This window comes from Felis catus, chromosome B2 (genome assembly GCF_018350175.1).
Source record: "Felis catus isolate Fca126 chromosome B2, F.catus_Fca126_mat1.0, whole genome shotgun sequence".
NCBI classification, from domain to species: Eukaryota; Metazoa; Chordata; class Mammalia; order Carnivora; family Felidae; genus Felis; species Felis catus.
The window spans coordinates 136539311-136567177 of NC_058372.1; the positions used below are offsets into that span (position 1 = coordinate 136539311).

The following is a 27867-nucleotide window of genomic DNA, read 5'->3' on the forward strand; positions in this document are numbered from 1 at the left end:
CATACCTGTTCCTTTTTCTTTTCAGAAGCTTTTTCTTTTTCTAAAACACACTGTTTTTTCATCTTTTAGTTTTGTTCTTTGTTTGTTTATGTAATGAACAAAGCTACCCACTTTCTCTCCAGTTGCAGGCCCTGCTGTATGTGAGTGAAACCCACTCTTTCCAATGGGAAGACACCTGCTCTGGTAAAGTCTACCCTGTTATGGGCCGTGGCACGGTTGATTGATGTTGGAAAAGGTGCAATAAATTTGGACTTTAAAAAGCAGAATTTGATAGGATCATGCATCTGGTTCTCCTAATGAATACACAGTCTAGCAGGATTTACAGATATATGCATAAATAAAATGAATATCATGTATGGTAATGATCTGCTAGAAGCACATGAAAAGATGCTCAACATTGTTAGTTATTAGGGAAATGCAAATTACAGCCACAGAGCCACTATGATACTTCTGTACATCTACTAGAATGTCTATGATTAAGAAGACTGACTATACCAAGTATCAGGGGGGATATGGAACAACTGTGTTCTTATCTGTTGCTGATTGGAAGCGAAAATGGACAGTTTGACAATTTCTTAGAAAGTGAAACATATACTTGTAGATCTGTATGATCCAGCCATTGTACTCCTAAATGTTTACCCAAGAAGAATGAAAGCCTATGTTCATACAAGAAAGTAGTACATAGACTACTCATAAAAGCTTTATTTGTAATAACCCAAAACTGGAAACAACCCAAAAGTCCAATGAAAGGATACGTACATTGTATTTTTATTTATCATGTATATCCATACGATGGAATACCACTCAGCAATAAAAAGAATCAACTATTCATACATGCAAGACCATGGGTAAGTCTCAAAATAACTTACGTTAAGTTACAAAAGTCAGACAGAAAGGTGAGAGACTCTTAGGAATTAAATTAAAATAGTAACATTGGAAATATAGAAAAGAGAGGAAGAATTTTAGTGTTACTTCAAAGATAGAATCGGTGAGGCTTGATTATGGAACGATGGCTCGGAGGAGGCATAGACTCTGAGGTCTTTCTCTAGTTGGGGTTTCTCTATGTGGATTGTCACCTATTTAGCGGTAAGAGTGGTTCTTCCATGCATCAGAAATGAGCTACTTGTTTAATGCTGATCCTGTGATAGCTCCAAGACACCCAAGAGAAAACATCCAGTTGGCAAACCATCCATCCTTGACTGCTTACATAAATAAACTTATGTTTTGGCTGTTTAATAAACATAACAATATATAACTAACAACAGTGTAATAATAGAAAAAATAAGAGGACACCAGAAAAGGGGTTTCTAGAGCCAGTCTCATGGATGAGTGAGAACAAAGGGATGAAGGCAGAGGGAGAGAGGAAGGAAATAGCCTGATGTGATACCTCGGGGCAAGAGGTCTGGGAGCTGGTTTGGGAGGCAGCAAGATTTATGGTCATTTCGTTCATTTAATGCCTGTCACTCTGGTGGACCTTGATTTGTATGGTTGAGTTTATTTAATTATTTGATCCAAATTCTATAATTAATTGCAGCTCATAAGAGGTAGTATCAGTTGTAATCAAGGGCACAGCTTCTGGAGATTATAGTCCCATCTCTGATCTTAACAAATATATAAGCTCTCTGAACATCTGTTTTCTTATCTGTAAAAGGGCATTCCCATCAGTTTCTACCTCTTAGAGTTATTGTATTAATAAAGATTTAAAAAATTATTCAGGAAATAGTTAGCATGGCTTCAAAACCATAGTCATGGCACAATAAATTGGTCTTCTTTTTCTTCTCCTCTCCCCCCTCCTCCTCCTCCTCCTCCTCCTTGTCCTGCTCCTTCTCCTTTTCCTCCTTTTCTTTCTCTTCCTCCTCCTCCTCCTCCCCCTGTTCCCCTTCTCCCCCTCCTCCTCCTCGTTGTTGTTGGTGTTATCATTAGGCATCCACCATTATTGTCAGTGATGATTAGGAAAAGCTTTAATCTCCCATTAAAGCCTTTAGAAAACAAGGGCACATTAGTATTTATTACCAGAAGTAATTATAATTTCACCTTTATTCCTCTGACTCATTCTCCCTCACGTTATTTATTTACACACGCTATTTCATTAGTCTTCCTTTTACATGGTGTTAAAAAAAAAAAAAAGAGCATGGCTTAGTAGTGAAGCAAAGAAATAGAAATGTAGTAATTTTGGTCCTGCCTGTGTTCCAATGCCTGTTTGGTTTAGGCAAGTTGTTTAAATTTCTTGTACCTAAATATCTTCAACTGAATCAGAAATGAAATGCAGTAATCACATAGGGCTATTAGAAATGTCTAAGTGAAAAAAAGATGTCTAAGATATCAGTTTTATTTAAGTACAGAACTTTATAGAAAGCTAAGAGGGTTGTACAAGGTAGTACATGTGTATAGATGTGACGCTAAGGCACTAAGAAAGTTAATGTTACATTAGAGTTCATTGATATACTAGGTTTGAAAAAAACCTTGACTTTCCTATCAAGTGTGCTTCCATTACATGTCATACTACTAGAAAATAGACCTCACGAGCTCAAATCCTTGATTTTCTCATTTCACTAATAATGACTTTTCAGTTTAAGTCAGCAGGGTTTTCCTTGTCTTGTTCTAGGCTTTGTTGATTTGAGCCTCCACGATCAGGTTCACCTTCTGGAATGTGCCTGGCTAGAGATCCTGATGATTGGACTTGTCTGGCGCTCCATGGAGCATCCAGGGAAGCTCCTATTTGCTCCCAACTTGCTCCTGGACAGGTAAGTGGCCTGGATGGAGCTTGGGGGAAGCACATCCTTTATTCCTGAAGCTCTTTTATTCAGTATTCCACGACACTCGAGAACTTTATCCAATATGTTTTCTTTACAAAGGGATGAATTTGGGAGATGTAGTCTAGTCAGGTTCACAGAAAGCTAAGGACAACTTTCTGCTAGATATCTCTAGGCTAACATCTTTTAGATGATGCTACACATCAGTAACAGCATCCTCAGAGGAGCTCTGTTGTTTCTAATGTGTACATATATAATTTGTGTGCATACATATACATATAAAATGTATGTATGTATATACACATAAGTATGTGTGTGTACATACGCACATCTATATAACTTCATTATGAATTAGAATTTTCTAACTCCACCTTAATCTTGTGTTACATACATTTAAGAAATTGAAATAAATAGCCTCCTTTTAATTAAAGTTTCTTTTGGCCCACATACATCCAAACTACAATAACCTTTCATTTCCTTCTGAGTTTTCAATCACTTAAAAGAGGAAATTTGATCAGCATTCCAAAGGCCACTCTCATTGCTGTGAATTCATAAAAGTTACTTGCTCATTTTCAAAAGCGAAGATTTCAGTTTTCAAATGTGTTACCTTATTTAACATGTTCTATTTTGGGTTGACTTAGAACGTGGGTCCTATTGGTCTGTTTTTTGTCATTGCTTAGAGAAATTGGAGTTAGACATTCTTCTACAGCAGCTACCACTGATGGAGGGACTCCCCTTCCATCAGTGGTAGCTGCTGTAGAAGAATGTCTAACTCCAAGTTCAGTGCTTTACATACGTGATGCCCTTTGATCATGACAGCACACTTGGGAAGCTTACCAGAAAGGAGCTAAGTTTCAGAGCCATTCTGCTACTTGCAAACAGCATCAAACTAGCTAATGGTGGAGCCAAGATTGGAATTAAACGTGTATCTGGCTCAACACTCATACCACCTCTCTCCTGTGTTCATGTGCTTCGTCCTCTTTCATGGCCAGTGATGTCTCCTTTGGTTGGTTTCCAAGCCTACCTGTATATGCGGGCCACATAACGGTTTGAATGGGAAAGGACCATCTTCTGTTTCTTGCAGACTTCCTTTGTCTCTGGTCAGCACTCCAAGGTTGCCTGTGATGCATCCTTCCACATTCCTTTGCTTTGGAGCATTGACACCACCTCCCCGTCGCCTGTCCCGCTCGAGGCTTCCCTGCCCTCATTCAGCCTTCTGGAGCAGAGTTGCAGCACAATTTATTGAAGTCCTGGAGAATTGTACGAGTGTTGGTTACTCTTCTGTCATTTTGCGCTATGTATCTTTTGAAAAATAGTGATGACCCTGTTCAAGAAGCAGAGTTTGCTGTAGGTGGAATGTATTCCCATTTTACAGTTTCACAGAATTATTGAGGGTGGCCGGGGTAGACCTGCATTTACTCCGTATCCTGTCAGTCTCTTAGCGTTGTCTCTACCCTTCTCCTTCCCCTCCCTCCCTTCCCCTTGTTTCTCTTATCTTGCCATTTTTCCCTTGCCACCCCTTTTCTTCTTTGTTTTCCTTTGTTTCTTTTTTCTTTCTTTTCTTTTCATCCGTCTCTTCCTCCTCCTCCCCCTGCCTTCCTCCTCCTCCTCCTCCTCCTCCTCCTCCTCCTCCTCCTCCTCCAATTTTCTTCTTAACTTTCTTGTGTACAGTCATGTGGTTATGTGACCAAGTTATAACAAATTGGCAGACCACATACATTGTTTCCCTGCTACAGACTGGGATGGATCTTCAATGCTGAATTTTGGGGGATGTTCATAACTGATCTGCTCCATGATCCCCCATTTCATTCCTCTCTATCTTCTTGATGAAAACAGGCATCAGGATATTGCATTTTATTTATTAAATATTTTTAACATTTATTTATTATTTTTGAGAGACAGAGACAGAGCATGAACAGGGGAGGAACGGAGAGAGAGAGAGAGAGAGAGAGAGAGAGAGACAGAGAGACAGAGAGACAGAGAGAGAGAGGAAGACACAGAATCTGAAGCAGGCCCCAGGCTTTGAGCTGTCAGCACAGAGCCTGACGCAGGGCTCGAATTCATGGACTGTGAGATCATGACGTTTAACCGACTGAGCCACCGGAGCGCCCCATGACGCTGTGTTTTAAATATAAAAGGGTTTGAGGGTGCCTGGCTGGCTTACTCAGTATAGCATGCGACTCTTGATCTTGGGGTTGTGAGTTCAGGGTAGGGTTTCCTTAAAAAAATGAATATGAAAGTGTTTTTGACATCACCTCACCCCAAAGAACTCAGTTAATTAGGTGATGGCATTGCCTAGGATTTTGTCAGCCACCTGCTTCTCTTTCTTTTCCATGCACTCTCATTATGGTTAATCTTCTCTCAAGTCTTTTGCTGCAGAAAGCGCATGCTTACTGCGCGAAAGTTCTCATCTCCCTCCGTTCCTACTTCCTTCAACTCCAGATTTGAAGCTGTCACTTCCTGTGGACCAGGATTTCTCAACTTTTGCATTACTGGCACTTTTAGGGGGTTCATTCTTCCTTGTCGGGGCTGTCCTGGACATTTTAGGGTGCTTAGCAGCACCCCAAACCCTACCTACTAGAGGCTTGTGATGCCCCTCTTCCCCAATGTCAAAACCCAAAGGGTCTGTAGACATTTCTAAACGTGCCCCGTGGGTGGCAGGAGGGAAGGTGCAAAATTGACCCTGGTTGAGAACAACTCTTCTAGACTTTTCTCCTTCAGTGCCCTGTAAGCTCTTCAGACTTACCATATCCCTCACTTGAATATATTGTCTCCCTTATCCATTTTGTTCCTTTTCTTTATTCTCTATATTTGCGGCATCAACATTCACCTGGACACTGAAGCCATAAAGTTTAAATTAATCATGGATTCTACTCCTCCCACCCACCAGATTATCCAGCTATCAAGTCATTTCTGCATTATTTCTGAAATCCATACCTCCCCTTGGTCTCGATCCCTCTGCGCCTGTGTGACCTCTGCACAGGTTCTCATTGTCCCTTCCTCAGATTATTGTTTTTCCACTACCATTTCCCTCTCTTGACCACTACCCCTCTTTCTTTCATTCTGTTCCCCACATTGCCACCCCAGATTTCTCTCTAAGGCACAGCTATGATCCTGATGCCTTCTGACTCAGCTTTAATTGGCTCTTCCTGTTCCACAGAAGAAATGGTCTAGACTTCTTATCTTGATAACTATGGCTTTCTTATTATGACTCTTTCAACACAAACTTCTATAACGCCAGTCAAATGCTGTAAATGAGGAAGGGCAGGGAGCATGAGTCCAAAAGGCAGTTCTGAGGATTCGGTGACTTTGGTGAGCTCTTGTCCAGGCTAAAAACACCTGGGTACTGAATTTAGCCTCACACTTCAAAGCTTTTCTTGCAGTTTTTCTTCACATTTTTCTGAAGGTCCTCCACCTTCAGGATTCCTTGTCAAACATTTGTTCGTTATGGCTCATTTCGGATGGTACTTTCCATTAAATTCTCCTTCACACTCTTCCCTCTGTAGGTGAAGGGGGCCTTTCCTTGGTCTCAGTTCTCCCTCTGTGTGGTCTGTTCTTAGTTCTGGTCTGCCACGTGTGTGTTGTGATTGTGTGTCTTCTCTTCCTCACCAGCTCATACGCCTCTTGTGGGCAGAAGAACCAGAGTTTGTTCACCTTCTCATTCCCTCCAATGTACAGAGTCTTCTATGATTCCCAGCTAAGTGTCTGTTAACCGCAATGGCTGAGGTCACCCGGGAGGCTCGTGACAGTCCGTAGAATCTACATCTTCTGATGCGCATTTCAGCTGTTCTTATCATCAAACTCACTCACTTCTCATTCATTATTACTCATCAGTTCCTGGCTCTGTCCCCTAAAGACTGCACAGAAATTAATATCCATCTATTTTGAAAGGATTTTGTAAAATTACTAAATACGCTTACGCTTCTGCTTATACTCCATCAACCTGTTCTGGGACTTCTAAATTCCAAATGGGGATAAGCTTATTGTCATTTTTTCCCATAACTAGAGCCACTATCCAGTAAACTCAAGATCTTAATGCATTTAAATACACTCAGGAACATCTTGGTAATCAGAAGAGTATATAAATAAATGTAAATTATATAAATAATATAAAATATAAAAAATAAAATATGATATATGCTATAAAATTTTCTACACTTTTCTAATTAACATGCACCTAAATATTATGAAGTTTCAGTATTATTAAATTAGCCTGTGTGTTGGAGTGATGGCTCCCTCTGATGACATTGATCTGTGCATCACAGTAAAAAATATGTGATGAGGAGCCCATTTGATGTTTCATACATCTGCAAGATGGTTTTGAGTGACAGCTGAGAACACAGTGTATATTTTTACCTGCAGGCTCCTAACCCTTTTGATAACATTCACCTCTCTGATTAGTATACATCACTCCGATCTCCCCATTGCTCTTTTCCCATCGTGGTGCACACAGCAAACATTTTTTGTGACAAAATGAGGAAGTCTCTAAATTTCAAAGCTGTTTGACAGCAGGTAAGCACAAAACGAGTCTTAGCTTCCTCCTTTCAGTGTTTGCTCCGGCTCTGTGACACTACCTGGGAAAAGCCGCCTCCATAGGCTGTTTACATCTGCATACAAACAGGGAAAAGGGAAAGCCAAAAGTCCCACACAGTCCAGTCACCCATTGTTAACCAGAGACAGGGTTTATCTGTGATTGATTGTGATGATGTCCTGTTCTCTCAAACCTTGTGCCTTGCAAGGCCATCAGGAGGATAAAATTTACCGCAGTCTTTCCTTGTAGTTACTCAGATGTTCGTACTGGCAAATGGGGGTTTAGCGATTACAGGAGTATAAAAACCTGCTGGGTTGCCATCCCACATTTGTGAACAGCAGACATATTTCCTATCTTGCATCTATTCAAAAAGAGTTATGGCTTGATTTACTCCCTGATGACAACCCATGATATCTTGATTCTGGTAGTTCTGAGCTTTCCTGGTAGTCATATGCTTGAAGGCTAATTTTACCCCTGGCGCGCTTAGCCTTCCCACAGTTTCCAGTTCTTCCCTGTGTCCCGCAGCAGTGAGTTCCAAGCACTTAATGCAGTTGTCTCTGCCTGTGAAAACCAAGAAATAAAGGTTATTATAAGGCATAAATAAAGAACCCAGTAATTTCTCGTGCTGCGTGTGCGTGTGTGGGGGGGGTGTTTTACAAGAGGAAAGTTAAAAGATAATAAGAATGCCTGCGAAAGTCATCAGGAAATGGAGAGAACTATTTTCCATTCTAGCACCTAACCCTCTGGTGTGTTTTGGCACCAGAAGACACAAAATATGTCCTCTGTGTCAACTAGGAATGCGTCTCTTCGTTTAGTCCTGCTTGAGTGCTGGCATTGGAAAAACATAGACGGAAAACAGAAGCAAAAGTGTTCAACATAGATCATTTCTGGTGGGGTCTCTTTGTTCTTGCAGGAGCGAAGTTTACTATCGCTGGAAGGCAGACATAGTGTTAGAGGAAACAATGTAAATTGCGTGTTCAGTTAAGACTATCCGGTTTCCAAGGGACAGTCTAATTCTGCTTCCCTGGCGCCATCAGTGCTAACAAGTTCTGAGAAATATTTGCGGATTTCTCAGTGAAGCCAAAGCACTCAAGTTTTGAGTCCCGTTCACTCTCAGAGAAACAACTATTCATGCATTTAAAAAGGAGAGCTTAATTGGACCAGCAGAATATTCCCTTCACCAAGCGTCTGGCCAGAGGGTTGTTGATCTAGCTCTTTACCTCGCTCCTGCATCAGGAGGCTTTGCCTGTAGAAAACAGTATTAAACAGCGGAAACTTCTACTTGTAGGCATGGGATAGGAATAAGTTCCTTCAGAGGAAAACAGGTTGCTGCACCAGAGAACATTTGGCCTCTTCTACTAAAGAGCAGACTGTTTCCAGATGATACGTTCATTTGAAATGGAAAAGAAAAAGTCTTTTCTAGAAACAAGAACATTCTCATTTTAGCCTGTTTACTGTAAATATTTCAGGAAAAAACATGTAAATAAAAACATGCGAATAAAACAATGCTTCCAGCAACACTTATATTGGCTTTTTAGAAAAATTAGCCTCTTTGTGTGTGTGTGTAAGGCTTGATGTAAATTATTTTTATTTTTAGAGAGAGAGAGAGAGCATGAGAGGGGGGCAGGGGTAGAGGGAGGGGGAGAGAGAGAGAGAGAGAGAGAGAGAGAGAGAGAGAGAGAGAGAGAGAGAATCCTAAGCAGGCTCCACACAGTGTTGAGTCCAACATGGGGCTCAATCCCACAACCCAGGATCATGACCTGAGCAGAAATCAAGAGTCAGACACTCAACCGACTGAGCCCCTTAAGTGCCCAAAGCTCAATGTAAGTTCTTTGCAGATTTTTTACTTGGAAGAGTAAAAAAATAAAGTTCTGAAATAAGTTGATGAATTCAGAATGTAATCTGTCCAAAGGTTTCTTGGGTATGATGAGAAGGACCTCCCTATATATTCCCTTTTCAGCTTTCTCCTCTCTGAAAAATGTGTGCCATGTGGAGGGGCTGGGGGCATTGTAGTAGCTGGGGAAGCAGGTGCAGTGCATGGGGAACGAGTGATCCACCCACCAGAAAAGTCAATCTTGGGCAGGAGATCCTTTGAGTTGCTCGGGTAGCTTTGCTGGATTCCCTCCATAGCTCTCCAGGTATGCTTTGGTTTGCATGCCTGTGTGCCTCATTTGTATCTCAAGAAATGTGCTCATAACCCTTCTTTCACTCTACTTTATAGAATTGGATAAAAGAGAAAAGAAAGGGAGCCAACATTTATCGAGCTTCTTTAATCAGTACAGTACTGCACTGGACTGTCTTCTATACTATATCTCATTAATGGTATGAGAATATAGGGAAAAGGGTTTATGTTCTGACGCTGAATCCATTGGTCCTGTCCAGTTCTGAGCCCTTCATTACTCAATAGCAGATGCCAATTGACTGATTTGTAAAAGTCTTGCATTTAGCATTCTGAAAAATCCTGGGAATATGAAACTGTAAACTGTACAGGAGAAATGTTGAGGCCAAACAAAATGGAGAAATTAGCCAAAGTGCTGTTATTACTGCTTACCTGTGATTGAAAATGAATCAAAGAATTTATTAGACTAAAAATCAATTGCATTATACACTTTAAATGGGCTAATTATATGATACGCAAATTATATCTCAGGAAAGATATTACACACACACACACACACACACACACACACACATACTGTAATTTCAGGAAAAGTCACTTTGACTATCAAGTGATGAAAGCATTTGTAGGAGTTCTATTGAAAAAGGTAAAGGGGCACATGGGTGGCTCAGTCGGTTGAGCATCCGACTTCGGTTCAGGTCATGATCTCACGGTTTGTGAGTTCTAGCCCCGCATTGGGCTCTGTGCTGACAGCTCAGAGCCTGGAGCCTGCTTCAGATTCTGTGCCTCTCTCTCTCTCTCTCTCTCTCTCTCTCTCTCTCTCTGCCCCTCCCCCACTCACACTGTCTCTCTCTCCTTCAAAAATAAACATTAAAAAAATTAAAAAAAAAAAGAAAAAGGTAAAAAAAAAAAAACCCTAAACACTCAAGCCAAGGTTTCTCCTTAAAAACAAAAACAATTAAGTAGTACTATATTATAAACCTTGCTAGGCTGCAAATTTTTAACTTCTCAAGAGGAATAAGCCTGTAAACAGTAAGGATGCACTCAATGTAAAATCCACTCAATATAAAATTGCCCCAGAGGGAAAAGCATAATTCCAACCTAAGAATTAATCCTGTGTAGGAGGTTAATTTGACTTCTTACATTTTTACATGCCCCATTATTTTTGTATTTGCCGTTTGTTATTAACAATTAAACATCACCTTAACTGACTTAAAATATAATCAAATATTTGAGCAGAAATCAAGAGTCAGACACTCTAAACTAAAAGTTTAATTTTAAAATGTCTTAATATTATTTAAATCATACATGCTACACAAGAATAATCAAGCAATCTTGTTCAGATCTGCGTTAATCACAGATACCTCTCCATAGTTGGCATTGGAAAGATTCTTATTCATTTTAATGAGTCCCATTAAAAAATCCAATGATAAAGGAAGATGGCCAACTTCTTTTTTTTTATATGAAATTTATTGACAAATTGGTTTCCATACAACACCCAGTGCTCATCCCAAAAGGTGCCCTCCTCAATACCCATCACCCACCCTCCCCTCCCTCCCACCCCCCATCAACCCTCAGTTTGTTCTCAGTTTTTAACAGTCTCTTATGCTTTGGCTCTCTTCCACTCTAACCTCTTTTTATTTTTTCCTTCCCCTCCCCCATGGGTTCCTGTTGAGTTTCTCAGGATCCACATAAGAGTGAAACCATATGGTATCTGTCTTTCTTTGTATGGCTTATTTCACTTAGCATCACACTCTCCAGTTCCATCCACGTTGCTACAAAAGGCCATATTTCATTTTTTCTCATTGCCACGTAATATTCCATTGTGTATATAAACCACAATTTCTTTATCCATTCATCAGTTGATGGACATCTAGGCTCTTTCCATAATTTGGCTATTGTTGAGAGTGCTGCTATGAACATTGGGGTACAAGTGGCCCTATGCATCAGTACTCCTGTATCCCTTGGATAAATTCCTAGCAGTGCTATTGCTGGGTCATAGGGTAGGTCTATTTTTAATTTTCTGAGGAACCTCCACACTGCTTTCCAGAGCGGCTGCACCAATTTGCATTCCCACCAACAGTGCAAGAGGGTTCCCGTTTCTCCACATCCTCTCCAGCATCTATAGTCTCCTGATTTGTTCATTTTGGCCACTCTGACTGGCGTGAGGTGATATCTGAGTGTGGTTTTGATTTGTATTTCCCTGATAAGGAGCAACGCTGAACATCTTTTCATGTGCCTGTTGGCCATCCGGATGTCTTCTTCAAGTCTGTGTTAGTTCGGATTCAGTGTAAGTCAACTCATAGATACTTATTGAGTACCACCGTGTCTCCAGGGGTCTGCATGATACTGGAAGATATGAGAAAAAGAGATGTATAAGCAGCAGACTGGTCCTCAGGGAATGTGCTATCTAGTGGTAGAATAATGTTAGTATACAAACGAATGCAAGCAAAAACAAGATGTAAGCGGGCCCCACCACACCCCAATTTATTCATGTCTAGTGTATTTTCCTCCATCAGTTTCTAATTATTATGGATTCCAAGTAAAAATCAATCCTTGGTTACACTTGCATTTATATACTGATTCACTCTTGACATTCCCATGCTAGCATAAATATACTTACTACACATTTATCTTGCCTACAATATTCTGTGATGTAGATACGTCTAAAAATGAGATCTTTCCCTATGTTGGTTCTTTTGGAGCTGGCAGGAGGGCAGCAGGAGGTTTTGGCAAAGGTTTATCAAGGTCAATGATCACAGATTACACACCTTTGAAATATTACTTATGTCAAGGTATTAGTACTGTTTGGATATTTTCCTATTGATGACAGCTCTTAATTCTATGAGTGCATCAAGGTTTGCCTTCAGGGTAAATGAAGTCACTATGTTTGTTTCCATGTCCCGTTAAGAGTTAAAATTGTCTTTAGTAATAGTGCCATGGTTACATGACCTTGTGATCTCTCATTCCATTCCATTCTCCTCCCCTTCTCACTCTCCTCATCTTCCTCCTCCTCATCCTCCTCCTCTTTCCCTCCTCCTTCTTCTTCTTCTTCTGTATTATTGACTTCTCCTTGTGGGCTCTTATTACAAAGAATAAGGTTAAAGTTTCTGTTCTGATGCTTCTAGAGTCAATTTAACTCATTAAATATTCCTATTTGTTATTTAATCTGTATTTTCATTTTATCAAATGGAAAAGAGATGTAAAAAAAATGCCATTAGTATTTTCTTTGGTTTTATACCACAGTAGAGAATCAGTTTCTTAACCCGTTTACATGATTTTTCACTTTTTATTGCCACTGATTCTAAGATCCATCATGACTTTATCATTGGAAAACAAGATGCAAGAAACATGTTATGATGGTAAGGAACAGTTACTTACTCCATACTCCTGAGTGGAGAAGGGCTTTTCCTACATCCTCTGGGTTTGGTCAGGACAAGCAGTTGAGGCCACGGCTGAATCCACCTCAGCCTCTGAGGAGAGCAGAGCCTGAGCAAACCCTCGTCACTCCAGTGTGGGTATAGCATGGAGCACTGAGATGAAGAAGATTTCAAGATCTGTGGTCTTGGCCATTGAAGGGATGGCAGAGCTATGGATAGGAGTCAGGAAGACAGGGGAAAGAGTAGGTATTAGAGAAATCTGATGTGTTTTTCCTTATTCATGTCGAGTTCAAGGTACAGGGATGAAAGTCAGAAGGTAGAAGGTGGAAGTCAGAAGAGAGATGGATATAAAAGATTTGAGTCATCTCCATAGTTAAAAGCATGGAATGAATGTGATAAGCAGGCAAGATGGTGGAGAAGAAGGTGTCCAAAGGGCTGAGGGAAGACCTCTTAAAAGGCTGACCTTTAGGAGTTGTAAGTAGAAACAAATCCCAGCCTGCCAGCCTGGGGCTAAGGCAGAGTTTGAGAAGCAGAAGTTCAGTCTCTGATTCCAAGGGAGGGATGACTTTAAAAAAAAAAAAAAAGGTGGTGATTTTGCCAAATACCACAGAGAGGTGCACAGAACCAAGAGGAAGGGACTAAGCATTTGTTAATTAGGGATCACAGTTGTCCTCTAAAGAGGACATTTTTAGTAAAAAAGGTGGGGAAACAACAACAACCAGAGTATTAGTGCGTTCAATGAAAGTATAATGTATATAAGAGAAGATGGGCAGGAAAAATGAGAGAAAGGAAATATAAACTCGCTTTTTGAAATTTTTGGTGGTAAAAAGGCACGGAGCTGTAGCACCCAGCAGCAGCCGCATCAAGGGAACTGCTGTCCTAGCTCCTTCCAGTGATGTCCCATGAGGATTTTTTAGTGGCATTATGAGCTAGTAGGCTATTGTTTATTCAATGTGTATCAATCGACTTATTATCCCTCTTTGGTGCTTCAATTGTCCCGTCTGGGGCTAATAGAGTTCCTTCATGTGACTTTTGTGTCATTTTGGCATAAATCATTCATCTCTGATGCCTCCTTAAACATGTCCCAATCTCGTCTTTGTAAATTTTTTTCCTAGAGCTGGAGCCAACTCTATCTACAAGGAGCACCCATTTGTTTCAGAGAAACTGGTGTCTGGAACTCAATCTTGGCATTTGGTTTATTCACTGTTTTTGAGTTGCCATTACTTCTAGGCCTTTTCAGCGGATAAAATTAGAAAATGAGCACCTTTGAAGCTATATATTCATATCCCCACCCCATACATGAAAGTAATTATTATTTATAATATTCTGCATATTGCTTTGGAAGTTATGACATGTATGTGTATAAAGAACTTATTCCTATCCGTGATTGTTTTATATTCCATTGTGTGGAATCCCTTATTGATGAGCAGGTAGGTTCTTCCCATACTTATACTATAGACAACACCAACAAAAGGCCACAGTAGATAACTCCGTGAATAAGTCATTTTGTACTTTTCTCGGTCTGTCCTTGTGATAGATTCCTAGAAGTGGGGTTACTGGGTCAAAAGATACATGTAAACACATCACTTATCATCAAGGAAATGCAGATCAAAACTGCAATGAGATATAATCTCACACCTGTCAGGATGGCTAAAATTAACAACACAAGAAACAACAAGTGTTGGCAAGGATGTAGAAAAGGGGGAACCCTCTTACACTGTTGGTGGGAATGAAAATTTGCACAGCCATTGTAGAAAGCAGTATGGACATGCCTCAAAACAGAAAAAAAATAGAACCACCCTATGATCCAGGAATCACAGTATTGGGTATTTACCCCCAAAATACAAGAACACTAATTCAAAGGATACTTGCACACCTATGTTTATTGCAGCATTATGTACAATAGCCAAACTATGGAAGCATCCCAAGTGTCCATTGATAGATGAATGGATAAAGAAGGTGTGATATTTTATATATATATGAATATTATTCATCCATTAAAAAGAATGAAATCTTGCCATTTGCAACAACATGGATAGAGCTAGAATGTACAATGCTAAGCAAAATAAGTAAGTCAGAAAAAATAAATATCATAAGATCTCCCTCATATGCAGAATTTAAGAAACAAATGAGCAAAGGAAAAAAAAAAAGGGAGATAGAGACAAACCAAGAAACAAGCAATTATAGAGAACAAACTGATGGTTGCCAGACAAGTGGTGTGTGAGGGGATGGGGGAAATTGGGGATAGAATTCAAAGAGTACACTTAGGACAAAATAAAATAAAATAAATGATAAAAAAGGTACATGCATACCTAATTTTGTTAGATATTTGAAATTTTACTTACTGACTATGGAACTGTGTCATTGTGCTTTCCCACCAACCATGTGTAAGAGGCCTTGTCTTGGGGCGCCTGTGTGGCTCAGTCGGTTAAGCGTCCAACTTCGGCTCAGGTCATGATCTCACGGTCCGTGGGTTCGAGCCCTGCATCGGGCTCTGTGCTGACGGCTCAGAGCCTGGAGCCTGTTTCAGATTCTGTGTCTCCCTCTCTGTGTGACCCTCCCCCGTTCATGCTCTGTCTCTCTCTGTCTCAAAAATAATAAACGTTAAAAAAAATTTTTTTTTTTTTTAAAAAGAGGCCTTGTCTCTCCACAGCCTCTCCAACAGAATATGTTGTCAAACTTTTGGATTTTTGCCAATCTGATAGGTAAGAAGTATCTCAGAATGGTCTTAATTACATTTCCTTTTATTTTTGAATAAAGTTAAGCATCTTATTTATGTTTAAAGGCCTTTTCATCTATTCTTCTGTGAACTGTGTATTCACATTTTTGGCTATTTTTGTACCAGCTTGTTTTTTCCTTGATTTTTAGGAGCTGTGTGTATGTGAGAGACAGACTAGCTTTTCTCAGTATAAATTGCCAACATCTTTTCTCAGTTTATTTGCCTTTAAAGTGTTTATGGAGGATTTTGCCATGCAAAAAGCTTTTGTAAGTTAAGTTTTATAACAAAAGTACATTAATCTTTTACCTTATTGGAAGGGTTTCCTTGCCCCGAAGTCAAAATTATATTCTGTTATAATTATATACTTCTGCTTGCTTTTAGTACTCTTTACTCTTATGTCTTGGGTCTATCCATTTTGAATTTATCTTGATATACAGTGTGATTAAGATTGATTTTTATATATTTTGCCAAATAACTTTTCAGTATTGCCAACACCATTTATAAAATTTCAATTATTTTTTTCAAGTGATTTGAGATGCATCCTTAATTACATGCTTGATTTCTTCATAAACTTACAAGTCCTTTTATGAAATTTTACGTATCTTCTATGGTTTATCTGCTTATGAATCAATATCACAGAGCTTTCTTTATGGAAGCTCCAGATTGGGTTTTAATCCTGGTCAGGCTGTATTTCCAATGCTGCCTGCTGATTTTTCAGGGGGTTACAGGTGATTCTCCCTGGTTTCTTACAGGTGATCGTTAGCATTAACTTGTGGCACTCCAAAAGAAAAACTTTTGGTAATTTTATTAGGATCATGTTAAATATAAATGGGCTTAAGGAGTATTGATGTCTTTGTGAGGTTGAATCTTTCTAAGAACAGGTATGCCTCTCATGTGTTCAGATTTTATATTCATGTATCTTTCCAGAAGTGTTTTCATGTATCCTTATATATATTTTGCACATATTTTTGAGATTATGCCTCGCTATTATATATATATATATATATAATATTAATATAAATAAATATACATAGTTTGCACATCTGTAGATACCTGATATTTACATATTATTTCTGTAGAGTACTACTGAATTCACTTACTGTTTAGAGTAGTTTTTCCATTAATTTCAATAGGCTTTCTTAATATGTAATCATACCATCTGTGAATGAATAGAGATTAGAGACTGTTTTCTCTCTTCCTTTCTATCCCTAAGCATTGAGGTGTTTTTTTTCTTATCTAGCTGTATTGAGTAATACCTCTAATACATCGTAAAAATAGCAAAGTAGGCACCACCCTCCTCATTCCTATATAATCACATTCCAAGAGTTTCTATGGATTTCTATGGTATTAGGTGTTTTTGTTAGGAATGAAGGTTATTGTTTTTGCTTTAAAATTCATAAGAAAATTTGGTATAAAATTGTCTCTTTGTGTAGTCTTTATAAGTTTTTGTTATCGGTGTTACACATGCCTCACAAAACTGGTTTGGAAATTTTCTTTTCTGTGCTCTGAAAAGTTTCAGTAGCATTGGGATTATTTGATCTTTAAAACTTCAAATTTTGATAGAATCCCCTTTCAAGATCTTCTGGACCCAGTGGCTTTCTGGAAATGAATTCTTCTGTAGTAATTCGTATCTTTTGACTTTTTATCTCTTCTGGAGTCAGTTTTGGTGAATAAATCTGATAAAGTTATTCATTTTTTTGAGTTTTTCAAATCTATTGCATTGAACTGGACAAAGTAGTTTCTAATGATTTTTAAATTTTTTTCTTTGGCTTGATGGTTACTTCCACCTTGTAATTTATTTTGTGTCTGTAGCCTTCTTTTAGAAAACTTAGGTCAGCTAGTGGTTTCTCTATTTTGTCAGTTCTTTTCCCTAAAAGACTAGCTTAAAATTTTCTTTGATTAGTTCTGCCAGTTTTCTACTTTCTAACTCATCATTATATTGTTAGCTTTATTAAGACCTTCCTTTTGCTTTAGTCAGTTAACTTTGTAATTCTTTCTCTCACTTTTTGAATTGATTTTAAGATTGTTTATTTTCATTTCATAATATAGTCAATGCAAAGAGTTTTCTCAAAGGTCTGCTTTAGTTATGTCCCATAGATTCTTTTTTCCCCCATAGATTCTATGTTGCTTTTATCATCCTTATTTTCTAAAAATTCAGGAATTTCACATTTTATTTTCCCTTTCATTCAAGAGTTGTTTAATAAACAGTTTAATTTCCAGGCTTAAAGGGTAATTTTTGTTTTTTGTTTGTTATTAATAAACATTTGTTTTGCTTTGGAATCAAAGAGTACTGCTTATATTATTTCAGTTATTCTTGGAACTTATTAGTTTTTGTTTGTAACCTAATGTAATTTCAGTTTTTCATATACACAGTGTTCCATATACACTTGTTATGAAAGTCCATGTACTCTTATTAAGGTAGAACGTAAAGTATCTGCCTGCCTATGTTTATTTCTTATCCATCATTTATCTTATTCATCATTTCTACTTAATGAGAATCCATGACCTTTTATCTTACAGATACTTATATTTGCTTTATCTTTATTGCCCAGTGTAGATTTTTGTGTTGCAAAGTTTTTTATTCATTTGCTCTTTTCTCTGCATTGAATTTTACCATCTAATATCAAGATCATGACCCTGGGGTCTTTTTGTTTTCACTTACTTAATATATTATTTTCATTCTTGATTTTTAATACCTGACTATCTTTGCTTTAGGTCTCTATTTTATAGAGTCTATATAAGTTGGATTTTACTTTGATAGTAAATTAGATTGGATTTTACTTCATAATAATTGGATTTTACTTTAACAGTCAAGCTGGGAATATTTTTTTTTAATTTTTTTTCAACGTTTTTATTTATTTTTGGGACAGAGAGAGACAGAGCATGAACGGGGGAGGGGCAGAGAGAGAGGGAGACACAGAATCGGAAACAGGCTCCAGGCTCCGAGCCATCAGCCCAGAGCCCGACGCGGGGCTCGAACTCATGCGAGATCGTGACCTGGCTGAAGTCGGACGCTTAACCGACTGCGCCACCCAGGCGCCCCGTGCTGGGAATATTTTTAATAGATGAGTAAAGCCAACGTATATTTATTGATACAACCTCTATATTTGATTCAAATTCTGAGTTCTGTTATTTTATGTTTCCCACGTATTAAAAGGTCTCTTTGCCTTTTTTGTCTATTTTCTTTTGTTGTTAGGTCTTTTGCATTTTTGTTTTTGGTTGTTAGATTTGTATATATTTAGTCAGTTCTTCCTTTAGAAACTGTTTATTTGCTACTTTGAGCAGTAGTGAAATTAGCTAGCAATTTAACATCCTCAACCATGGTCCAAGTTTTTAGCTGCTAGGATTATTTTAGTGTTAAACTTTGTAGTGTTACATATACTTAAGCTTTACAGATATTATCAACTTATTCACCTAATACCTATGAGGTAATTATTAGCTAATAATGCCTATGACTCTTCCCTTTTCATCATTTGTATTTGTATACACTGTTAGAACTTATGATACTTAGATGCTTTTTTTTGTAACACGTAACCCCAATTTTTAGCGTTAACTATCATTAACATATTTAATGACCACTCTCAGACCATATGCTGAAGGTTTTCTAATCTTTCTGTTTTGATTTGTCTGGGGCCTCATTTATCAGGAAAGGTTCACGAGGACACTTTTTTAGTTTTAAAATGTTTATAATTGTTTTTCTGTGTCCTTTATGTGGAAAGTTTGGCTATATATAAAGTCTTTGGCTCACATTTTTCCTCAAGTATTTTTTAATGATTGCTCCATTGTTTTCTAGTGTGAAATGTTGCCGGCAAGAAGTTGGATGGCAGTCTGGTTTTCTTTTCCTTATTAGTGATTTGGATGCTGTCTGAATGCTACAGTTTTTTCCCCCCATGGACTTAAATTTTTAGTAATCTTATGAAGCTATATATATCTTTGCTGACCATTTTCAGTCAATTTTCCTGGGTACCTGGTGTGGCTTTTGAATACATAGATTGAAATCTTTTACTCCTTGACTTTCTTAATTTATAGTTGTAAATAATGGTTTAGCTACATTGTTTTGGTTTACTTCTTTAGGGGCCCATTTAAACACACAAAGGATACTTTTTACCCCTAGTTCCTATTTGTGACTTTCTGTTAAATCCTTTTACTCTTTTCCTTCACTCTTTATCTTTGCATCCTTTGTCCCCCACATCATGCTGCCCATACAGCCTATTTGCTGTTATGTCCTGTCTGATCTAGGCTATTTCTGAATGTTTTCCCTCGATTGTCAGATTTATTTCTAAAATGTCTCAGTTCTTGTTTTGTTTCTGTTGCCTGACCATATCATTTCTATATTTTCTGTTTATAATATGTGCATCTACTCAAAGCTTTTGGCATTGTCTTCAGTATTTTTAATTCTGAAATATAAAGCTACAGTTTTCATTTATTCTGTGGATAGCAGTACCTCCAAGAGCTGAATTGTCACAGACCCCAGTGAATCATAGGTCTCAACACACCAGGTTTTTACTAACACCTAGCAAAGGATCCAAGCTAAAGATGGCCCATGCTACTCAGTTTCTGTATTTTGTTAGTCATGAAGAAAAAAAGCCTATGAGATTAGGTTCCATTTGTTAGCAGCTGCATCCCATAAAATAAAAAAATCCCAGGTTTTTGTTTTTTACCATGAGCAATTTAGACAGACTTGATACATCCAGTTTAAAACAGTCTTAGATAGGAACTTGCCTTGTTATCTTTCTGATATTCAATTCCAGAAGAATGTTTATAAGGTCCAGTTAATCAACATACAAATCTATTTCTTTACATTAGCAACAAACACAAAATTAAAATATATACATAATATATTATACATATACATATATATTATACATATATATTATATATAATTAAATATTACATACTTATATATATATATTTAGAATACTTTAATTTATAAATTAGATATCCTTTTTATAGTAGTAATAAAAACTATAATGTATTTTGGAATGAATTTAATAACGAAATGGCAGGAGCTCTTTAGAGACAGTTAGGTACCTTTATTAAAAGACATTGAGAATATAAAGCATTAAAAAGAAAGCTATACTATGTTTATGGCTAGGAAGTTTCATTATTGAAAATGTATCAATTCACCACAAATTGATCTATAACTTCAGTGCATTTCCAATCATAATTCTGGGTTTATTGTAAAATATATGTGGTAAAAGTCAAAGACCAAGTTAGCCTAAATGCTTTTGAAGGCTGAAATTAAAGTGGGGAAGTTGGGTAAAAAACCTCTAATAACTAAGCTACAACGTCATAAGGCTATTTAAGACAATGTGGTATGGCATAGAAATAAACACATTGGCTGATGGAATAGGAAAGAGAGCTCAGAAACTGACATTTATGAACAACTGACCTATGAGAGAGAGAACATTGAGATTTTAAGGGAAAAGAAGAACAATTTCAGTAATGGTCCTGGAACAACTGGGGACCTATATAGAAAAATAAATAAACAAATCTGATCCTCATTCATAACATGTGAACAAATTAATTCCAGATGAATGAAGGACTTAATTGAGAGACAAAGATAGAATTTTTATAAGAAAATGTCTATCTCAGGGTTGGAAATTATGTCCGGAAAAATGAGGCAAAAAGTACTAGCTGTGAAAGAAATATTGATAAAATTGATCCCTCTACAATTAACAGGGTTTACAAAGAAAATAAAAAGAAGGTAGGTTGTAGATAAATGGCTGTTCATTTTTTATTATGCTTTACAAAACATATATATTGTTAAAATTCCTTTGTGTGAATCAAATATTACACTGAAACTATAGCAAAGAAAGAGAACAATCTGAACAGCCCACAGCATCATTCTCTTTACATCCATCATCAGCAAAGTCAGGAACCTGCATCATTTTAAGTTTTCTGAAACGTGAAATGAAAATACATGTGGAGGGCCCTCACAGATGCATTTAGAGATTGTATGCTCAGGAAAATGGAATTGAAATGTTTTAGTAAGAGTCATGGGCCCAATCCTTGAAATAGATGTTGGTTGAGTTTTCTATAGTATGTAATTACAACACAATAAGACTCAAAAGCATTTCAATAAAGTGTGGGTAGAAGAGAAGCATGCTAGTTCAAGGGCTTCATTAGCTTTCTGCAGACTGGAGCTCTCCAAGCCCTTGGGAGGAACCCTGTTTACCTTGGTTCAGAATCAATTTTAGCCATCCTTGAGGCCTGGGAGGTCAGAGTGCAGCATGGAGTCCTTGGGAATACATTGGGTAGGGGAAAAAGGATAAAAATGTTTTTCTAAAAGCCCAAGGATGGGCTCAAGTTTTGTTTACCACTTGTTTCCAGAACAAACGCTATAGTGCCAACCACTGATGAGATGATAGGATTATACTTCAGTCCCTACTTTAGTTTCTTAAAGAAGTTTCTGGTAACTTAGAGTAATGGCATTGGCCCAGTTTAGTGTTATTCTGTTAGACTAAAGATATAATTTCTGCGTGTACTGTGGCCTGAAGCTTTGGAAATATTTAATAAGGGGAAAGAGAAAATGAAAGAGAGGGAGATATCATAAAAACAAATGAACAACAAACCGAAGGCCAAAATGTTGCCCTTTATGGTAAGGATGATGAGAAAGACACATTTACCCATAAATGACACATAGATCGTCTTCATTTCTTTCCTGAAAATGTCAGTATATGTGACTCTGCTCCGAGTAGAACAGGTTCATATGGCCTTTGAAGTCACATAGATGATGTTGAGCCTTGCTGTTAATGAAACTCAGTGAAATTTTCTTAATTTTCATTTCAGTTTCTAATAAGCATTCATGACCTTTCCCTCTGTTAGATCGCATTGCTTAAAAAAGGCCTCAGCATCAACCCTTCTAGAAAAAAAGGGTAAGTCTTCAGTGTGATGATGATTCTACATTATGTGTCATGATCATGCTTGGTAATGTGCTATCCCACACATTCTCTCACTTATCCTTAGGACAGCTCTTTGAGGACATCAAGATAGACATTATAATGTTCATCTTCCCTTCGGGAAAATATGATTTACGGCCGTTAAGGTATCTGCTTACGATCACAAGGCTAGTTAGTGGCAGGAATCAAGACTCCTTACTCCAATTCCATTGCTTTCTCCCTGTACCATAAATAAGTGGTGCTGATTATTAACATCAATATTTTCCTACGCATTAGGAATATAGAGGTAAATAAAATACAACCCTGTCCTCCGAAATGTCTATAATCTATTGAGGGGGAAAAGGACATTACATGACTATATAAGGCTTCATGTGTCCATAAAAAGCAGACAAATACCAAATGAGGGGAAGAAGCGGTGTGTCTGTAGGTGCACACATAGTCCAGGCCTAATTTTGGGAAAAGTGGCACAGGGAGTAGTAGATGGCAAAGCATAGGGTTATTTACTGTGGGCAAATGTATGGTTCACTCCCAGAGTGCAGGAAGAAGTGCTGTGGAGTCTTCAATCCATGAATCTGGGGCCGAGCTTCCGTGTCTCAGTCCCAGGACAGGCATGGCGCACTTGATCATTAATCCCACCTTGGAACCTGTGGAGAAGAGAGTTGTAGGAATCTTTAAAGTCTCAGCACAGCAGTAGCGTGGAGATCAACCAGGCCACGGTTCTCCACCCTCGTGTTCAGATCCACAGATGCGTGTGTGACGAGGCTCCCGGAGAGAAGGAGGGTTCAGCCCGGGAGAGGGCACAAAAGAGAGTGAAGGCGCACGAACGCGAGCTCAGCTGGATGGTTGTGGAGGGGCCGTCGTGTGTGATGTCTGAGAGTCCAGGCTCTGGAGCCAGACTGCAGATTGGCTATTAACTACCTGTGACTTGGGGCAGTCACTTGACTTTTCCATGCTTCAATTTCTTTTTCTGTGATCATAATATCCTTTTCATGGAATTTGATAAGGATTTGATGAGTGGATGTCAAGTGCGTAGACCGTGCTTGTTAGCACACAGTGAGAAGAGATATTGTGACTCTGTTCCTATTGTTTGGATTGATAGCGGAGCTAAATTGCATCATGGCCTAATGTGTGAGATTCTGTTGGTGCCCAGAAAAGAGTAGCCGTATCTTAAGGAGTTTCGTCACCAAAAGTGGAGCTAAGTAATGAAAGAGAGTGAGTAAATGCTTTTACCTTCTTTGCAGATGTTAGTAAGTCTAGGTAACGTTGATTCTATGAGGTGTTATTTTGGGGACTTACCTTATCTGCATTTACAAAGTCACTGCATCATTATTTAAGAACGGAAATAGCTTTTAAGACTTAGGGTGGTCCTCTTCAAACTGGTCTTCCATGGGTCTTTCCAAGGAGATGGCTAAGAGGTGGCCTTGGAGGAAGGTACGAGTGGGTCTCTGGGACATGCTCACAGTTCTCCCAAAGCAGAGGCGCTTTATTCTGTTTTATAATTGGAGAGTTGCATATATTATTTAATCAGGATACCACTTTTAAGAATGGTTTGAATGCCATTGATGGGTTCCGGCCTCCTTGCTTACAGATGAAGAAATGGAATTGCAGAAAGGGGAAGCGATTTGCCCACATTTGCCCAAAGGGAATCGCAGAAAGGGGCTGTGATTTGCACAGCCATTTACTGACGGAGGGGGGCCGAGAACACAGATCCGCCTTTCCTGGTACAGCACTGGTTACATGATGCTACCAATTGCAGCCCAGTGCACGGTGGCTACCTTTCTCAGATTTTAGTAAAACCCAGAGAAAAATGTAAAAATCCACTTCTCTGAGCACCTAAATGCAAGAGCTACGAGAAACAGCTGCCAATAACTCGGCAGATACATATCCACTGCCTTCACCACGCTGGAAGCAGCTTTTGGTATCACTTACCCTTCTTGAAATAGATACGGTTATGTCCAAATTTTCCTTTGATTCAAACTTAGTTTCGGAAACATTGCATGAAGCTATTAGAAAGTGGAAATTATATGGTTTACTCGAGGCAAAGATTGTCGATAATAAAAGAAATTGACGAAGGGAACAAAAGCACTCCAAAAGAACGGTAAACATTAAAGCAAGATGCATTCACTAGGCAGGATTGTTTCAAATGTGAGCTAAAAAGTCCTGGTAGCTTTGGTTAACTCTGTTCATGGGCCTCGTTTGTTTCACTGGCTTTTAGGGGAAGCTGTTATTCTCTTCATGGTGGCAGTTATAATTTTAGTATGAAAAGGCTAAGATTCCAAGAGGAAGGTGGTGCTCAGGTCACTTCTGATTCTACTTTATTAATTCAAATTTCTTGGATTGTTTGGCAAAAGGGCATGCGTTTGTTGGTCTTAATTGGATTTCAAAGTCAGAACAGTATTTCCTAACCTTGAAAACAACCATTAAAATAACTACCTTCTTCTATTTCTTATCTTAATGAAAAACACGAAACATTTCTCTTCTAAAAACGGAGTCTGGATTGCCTCAAAACATCTCAGGCCTCAGTTCCATGTGAGTGACCTCCTCAAGGACCCGTCTAAGCTACATAAGGTGGCTCTCTACCAATTCACCTGCCATTCCCTGTTTTAATTCCTGAAAGCACTTATCACAATCCAAGATTATTTTGTCTATATTTATTTGTTATCTGATTCCACCACTCGAGTGGAAGCTTCAGGCAAATTAGGGACTTAGACTAACTTGCATAGTGCTTGGGATAAATCCCAAATGGATGAGTAACTAGAATCCCTGTGAGAATTCTAGGCCATTGTTTTAGTTATGGGAATTCCAACACTCTGTACCAGATATGTGCCATTTGTCTTAAAGGATAGAGAATAGATGAAGGTTTCATATCAAAAAAAAAAAAAAAGGGAAAGAAAAGAATTGTGTTTTCTTCAGGCACTTCAATGGCCATGACTGACTGTGGTGTATTTTGTTTGGTTTTTGTGTGCATGAGAACTTTTGCAACTGGGACGACCAGGTTAAGAAATATGAATTTTGTTTTCTTCTTGCTGTAGAGACTTGAGGGAATATTCCCCCTGTGAGTCTCATCTTTGGTCACCCTTCTCTTAAATTCTTTCAGGAATTCTCAAGAAAGTGCTGTGCCCTCTTTTGGCCTGGGGATAAAGACCACCTTGCTGAGCAAAGCCTGAGGCCCAGTTTTTGTGTTTGCTTCTTCAGTCTCACCCACGACCACTTGTGCCTGGGACCACCGAGTTCCAGAGTTTCAGGATGTTGACCTACTCTTAGTTTCTCAAACTCATCAAGCATTTTCTTGCTTCTAAAACCTAAACACAAGTCTCTCTCTTTGGTACACTCTTGCCAGTTTTTGTCCTGTCTAACTCCTAGTTCTTTGAATTCCAGATTAAATGTCATGTCCTCAAAGAGGCCTTCACTGACACCCACATTCCCCTTACCTATCATACTTCCCTTGTTATACTCTCGTTAGACCCCATACTCTTCCTTCTTGGAACTTGTTGCAGTTAATAGTTTTATTTTATTCTATTGTTGTGTGTGTGTTTGTGTGTGTGTGTGTGTGTGTGTTTCATATCTGTCTACCTTACTAAACTAGATACTGCAGTAGGGCAATGTTGTGCTCATTGTTATACCCCCAACACAACTCAGTGCCTAAAACGGCAGGTAGATTCTGACTCCATAAATATTTATGAATAAAATTGATCTTTGAGTTTTTAGGGTCTAACACAGACTGACGTATACAATGGACTAAAAAAAAAAATAGCGCACAGCTAAAAGGGTGTTAATGAAGACATGAGGTGTTGATTGTATCTTCTTTATGGAGAAACAATGAATGGCTTATCAAAAGTAGAAACGCTGTTCTCACATCCAAGCATGGTGGCGCTCTCTCTGTTCGCTCGTTTACCTTCACTCCCATTAACAGAATCAGCTCCTCTAAGTACAGTGGAGAAAAACTACCTATTTGCTTGTTTGTATAATTCCAAAACATCCAAATGAAAAATGAATAACCGAGGCATTCTTCTTTATGTTTTATGTACTTGATTATAGGTATCTTAAAAGATTGATTGAATCTCTTTTCAGCTGGGTGTTTGAGTAGACACAGCCATTGGAATATTTTCCTCTGGGGACCTGCTTTAGCTTTTAAACTGTACACACTGAACAAGCAAACTTGAGTGGATCATTATCTAAAAGTATAGAATTCCATCTTCCTTTGACAAATCATTCAAACCTAGAAGTGTGTTTTTCACATTCTGAGAGAAGCCTCTGTGATCACCAACTCTAACCTCCTTTCTCGCCACTTTAGCACCCAAAAGTATAGGAAAAGAGAACATGTTAGGGTGTGTTCTATTTATTAGAAAATATCTCTTGGCTTAAAAACTGTTTTGCCTATTGGCCTCCTGATGTGGGAAAAGTAAATAGCAAAGAGTTACTTAGAGTCTTATTCCTGTATGACAGATAGCTTAATAAAGATAAATGGACGTGAGGTGACTAAGTGTCAGAAGCTAATATCTGGACATGTCTCTCAGGGGGGGTCAAGCTAATGTTTCCTGTGTAATTTTCATGACAACCATTTGCACTGGCATGATAAAAAAGAGTCTGAATCCTTCTGGGTGAGTAATAGGTGTATCAATTTTCTGTACCCTGGCACCAGGTTTGAAAGGGAGGCTCACAACAAATTTTGCAAAGCTGGAGCCCACCCCTGGAGACAGATATAAAAAGAGAGGAGGAGGGAATGAGAGTCCCCAGGCCCTGTGTCGGGGCATGAGTAGGGGGCATGGGTAGGGCCTTCATTCTGGAAGGGATTGGGTATGGAGTGTGGGTGGCCTCGTAACTATAGCAGACTCTTCCATACATAAGTCATCATTTTTTACCTTGAGGTAAAAATCTCCCAAGGACACTGCCTGAGAGAAATACTCACCCCTTTCTTTGATTTCAACAAGCCTGGTCTTCTTTATGCTGAAAGAATCTTTTTGGCTTTTCCCTCCTCTCATTGGAAGTCCATTTCCTGGGCACCAGTGTTGTTTGGTTATGTTTAAAATGAAAGCAGCAACAGCAACAAAGCCATATATGGATTTAAGCTAAGAGAAGCAGAGGGCTCAAAATGTTCTTTTTAGACTCACACATCCCAACTTCTTCAGCAAGATCTGCTTCACTTGGAATGTGGCTTCTGAGAACTTTACATTTCTGAAATGCTGCTAAATTGCTCCATGCATTTATCCCTCAAACACTCAGTGAAGAGAATGCTGGCTGTCAGTCTCATAGCAACTCTTCTCAAGGAAATGGACCCAAATCCATTTCCCCTTGAAATCTAATCCTTCTATGAGTCAGACAACATGGTGTTTAGCTCCATTTTTCAGAATAACTCTACGAGGATGGTCTTCTGGCCATATTCTTAAGATTTGCCTTATTGGTTTTTGTTCCATTTTATCCCCCTATAATTCTCTGCCTAAACGGTACCCTTCTTGAAAGGAA

At 38.6% G+C, this 27867-nt stretch overlaps 1 protein-coding gene and 1 long non-coding RNA gene across 2 annotated transcripts in view; one reads left to right on the forward strand and one right to left on the reverse strand.

The window, feature by feature from the left end:
• ESR1 (estrogen receptor 1) overlaps nt 1–27867 on the forward strand; it is a 276181-nt gene that overhangs the window by 192798 nt on the left and 55516 nt on the right. Inside the window, 1 exon segment of the mRNA NM_001024231.1 lies at nt 2606–2744. Within this exon segment, the coding sequence (NP_001019402.1) occupies nt 2606–2744 (139 nt within the window).
• LOC109499975 lies at nt 11558–27830 on the reverse strand. Its single transcript, XR_002742515.2, has 3 exons — nt 27314–27830; nt 12785–12992; nt 11558–11752 (listed from the first exon to the last, which is right to left on the reverse strand). It is a non-coding gene; the product is annotated as an uncharacterized LOC109499975 (long non-coding RNA).